Here is a 3,709-nt window from a genome sequence, read left to right on the forward strand (position 1 = left end):
AATGCAAATGAACACGCATGAAAACAAAACAAAAAACTACAAACGAATAAAACATTGTGATAATATCGCCAAATAAGACTTAAAAGTCAGCCTTCCATTATTCTTGACACTAGACTATTGTTATCTCCTAATTCAAGAGCGCAAAGCAAACACCTTACTTAAAATGCAGCATTGTATATCATCATGGCCCTATCCTATTTTTATGTCTTTTTAAATAAAGCCGAGGATTTTTATTATGCTACCAATAAAGGGACCCCTTTTTTTATATGCAAGAGATATATTAAACGAATTTTCCCCAAGTATGGGTTTTTTATATCTTGTCCCGCCACGCCTTTGTCAATCCGTGTGAATAATAAAAAAGAAAGAGTATTACGATAATAATCTTGGGAGAATCCATGAACGGGCGATGCCAAATCGTATTTGGCTTTTAAGGATGTCGCAGCTTTGCCCAAACTTAGAGAAACGGGCAGGGAGGGCACTCAAATTCCTGCGGAACTCCCCTTATGCAGTTAGCTCGAAAACTCCTTAGTAATGGTTCTCAGTTAGGTCTCATATTTGCAGTATTAAAGGAAGAAAGTATAGGGCGTGTTTTGAATTGGAGGCTTCTCCACAGAATGCTTAAATAGATGCAAATCGGAATGATGTAGAGGGTAATATCATTCAAAGTGTGAGTTATGGTTTTTTTCCTCTTGTTTTCTTTATGTGTTTGCTTTATGTGCTAATCGTTCTTTTATAGTTCATTTTGATATGGTATTTTATTATAAGAATGAATATGGGTGTTTCGACGTCCATTGTCTTGTTGAGTAAATGTAAGGTTTTTCGAACTCGTTCCACGATTCATTGGCATTTCTTTTGTGAGGGAGTCAACTATTGATATTGTTTCAATATCTTAGCAATAACTAAATACAAAAATTGCCCAGTAAAACTAGTTTAAATAAACATTTATCTTTCCTTTGCTTATACTTACAATGCCTGAATTGTTTTTGTTATTGTTATGATTTAATTGCAATTTGCAGTTTCCTTTTCCCTCGATATGCTATGTGTGCATTTTATAATTAGTTGTTCAAAGTGCCCAGACCTGAATACTTCTTAGACTAACGCCTTCTTTTCCTTCATCTCTCCGTCAGGTACATCCACAGCAAGGAGAAGCCCTTCAAATGCAGCGAATGCGGAAAGGGCTTCTGCCAGAGTCGCACTCTGGCCGTGCACAAGATCCTCCACATGGAGGAGTCGCCCCACAAGTGCCCTACCTGCGGCAGGAGCTTCAACCAGAGGAGTAACCTGAAGACGCATCTTCTGACCCACACCGACCTCAAGCCGTACAAGTGCGCCACCTGCAGCGCCGTCTTCAGGAGGAACTGCGATCTGCGAAGGCACATGCTCACTCACTCCATCGGCGGCCATTTGCCCTCCGACAAAGATCCCGAAGAAGCGAAGAACACCAATCACGACGAAGGAGGAGGAGGCGTATCGGCTTCGTCCTCAGCCGCTGCTCTGTCCGTCTGTGACAGGAGGGAAGGAGGAACCGATCTCGATGACGACGAAGTGGAGGAGGAGCCTGAAGATGACGACGAGGACGAGGAGATTGACCCGGGACGCCCAGACGACGCCTACGCCTTCTACGAGTCGGAAAAGGTGGAGGAGGACGACGAGGAGGTAGAAGAGGACCTCGAGGAGGACGAAGAGGAAGGAGCCAGAATCGTCGCCGACGAGTCCCCAGAGCACCTTCATCACCACCACCACCACCATCACCATCACCACGTCTCCAGCCTCCACCCTTCGGAGCTGCAGAAAAATAGCGACGTCCACATGTTATCCAGCCACGCACACCCCGCCCAGTCACCCCACACAGCGCACACCACGCACGAACACACCACGCCCCATTCCACGCCCCATTCCACGCACATGCACGCCTCTTCGCACGCCCACGCCTCCCCGACGACGAGCCTTTCGTCTCCCGTCCACCACAGCAACCCCGCCCACAGTAGCGTCGGCAGCAGCAGAGATTCGGCCATGTCCGACCATCACGCCCAGCCTCCGTCTCAGAGACCTGCCTCCTCGCGGCCGCCGCACGCCCACGTCACGCCCCTGTACAGCCCAGCCCACGGGTTCTACCCGATAGTGGGTGGAGGGGGAGCCGGTCCACCACCCCCTGGGCCGCACTACCGTCCTTCCCATCACGATTTGAAGCGACCCATAGAACAGGTCTTAGGGGGTCCAGGCCCTTCGGTTCCTCCGCCCTCTCTTATGGGCATGCAGGGTCACATGCCCATGGGCGGCGGGGGGGGCGCTATGGGGGCGGCACCCCGGCCGCCTTACCCACCCCACCCTCCTGAACGACCAAAAAAGAAAGGTTTTATGATTGAGGACATCATGAACGGCTGAGTGGTGGACGGGGGTCAGTCCTACACCCAGAGCCTCTCTCTCTCTCTCTCTCTCTCTCTCTCTTTCGCTCTCTCTCCCTCTCTCTTTCTTTCTTATCGCTTTAAACGGGAGCACTTACGAATGTTCTTTTTAAAATTTTGTATTATGATCCACATACGCCACCAAACGTTTACTCCCTTACCCCCTTCTCTCTCTCTCTCTCTCTCTCTCTCTCTCTCTCTCTCTCTCTCTCTCTCTCTCTCTCTGATTAGCCTTATACTCGTACATACGGATGTTTTCCTTCATCATATCATGATCCAAATACCTTCATTATCGCTTTAATATTCCAGCCATCTTCATCCTGAGCTTCTTGTATATTACTGGTAATAGTAAAGATGGGACCAATAGGATAAGAATATTTTTGAGTAAGGAAAGATTGATTGATAGTTTTTCATCATCATGAAGTGGCGTCACATCACCGCAACTTGATAGTTCAAAGAATCCAACTCTAGCCACGAGTGATCATTTTTTTTTTTTTACTTCATCTTCTTCCTTTGTGTAAGTCATTGTGAATGCTGTCTTCGCTATCGTCGCCATTTTCACCAACAACATAACTCTATAAGTGCGCCCTTAACTCATTTATTTATCCCCCCCCTTCCCCAACCCCCCACCCCCCCCCCAACCCCGAGACTATGCAGTGCCTTTAATCTCGTCCTCATTTCAGAAAGTTACAGACAGTTATCTCAAGAAGAGGGTGGAAAAGAAAGAACCGTCTCTCTTCAAGATGGCGTCTCTCTGGACAGACTTCATTCGCAGAATCTTGTGTTTTTCAAGAGTTTTATATCCGTGTCTGCGTACTGCAATATTTAATTTATTTTTGATTGTTTTTTCCCTGTACATTCTTTTCAGAGTGTTTATATGTGTAATAATAGTCTGAGTTTTTTAAAAGCAGTTCAGCAGTGGGGCTTTTTCCTCCCTCTCGTATGCAAATGTATATATTATATATATATTTTTTTGTGAATAGTTGTACATAAAAGTTTGGAAAAATAAAAAGAGGTTTTTCTCTTATCGTTTTTCTTTTTCATCCACCTTTACTGGAAAATGATGGTGTCATTGGTTAATCAGAACCTCGGCTTTCCACCTGAGAGCGTGAGACCCTAGATCACGTGGGGCAGATCATTTCTTCAATATTGATTTTATAGGTTTTAGACATAATGCCAAGCACTAAGGCCATTCAGTGCTGAAACTCAAGTTGACAGTGAAAAAGTTTGAAAGGTGTAACAGGAGGAAAGCCTCGCAGTTCCACTATGAATCAATTGTTAGGAAAGGGTGGAAAGTAAGATGG

At 45.8% G+C, this 3,709-nt stretch overlaps 1 protein-coding gene across 4 annotated transcripts in view; it reads left to right on the forward strand.

Moving 5' to 3' along the window:
• LOC135226442 (protein bowel-like) overlaps positions 1-3,415 on the forward strand; it is a 134,011-nt gene extending 130,596 nt beyond the window's left edge. For all 4 annotated transcript variants that reach the window (XM_064266006.1, XM_064266003.1, XM_064266002.1 and 1 more), the window contains one exon: positions 1,128-3,415. In XM_064266006.1, the coding sequence (XP_064122076.1) occupies positions 1,128-2,385 (1,258 nt within the window). In that variant the 3' untranslated portion in view covers positions 2,386-3,415. The remainder of the gene's footprint in view (positions 1-1,127) is intronic.
• The last annotated feature ends 294 nt before the right edge of the window (positions 3,416-3,709 follow it).

Source organism: Macrobrachium nipponense, chromosome 14 (genome assembly GCF_015104395.2).
Source record: "Macrobrachium nipponense isolate FS-2020 chromosome 14, ASM1510439v2, whole genome shotgun sequence".
Taxonomy (NCBI): Eukaryota; Metazoa; Arthropoda; class Malacostraca; order Decapoda; family Palaemonidae; genus Macrobrachium; species Macrobrachium nipponense.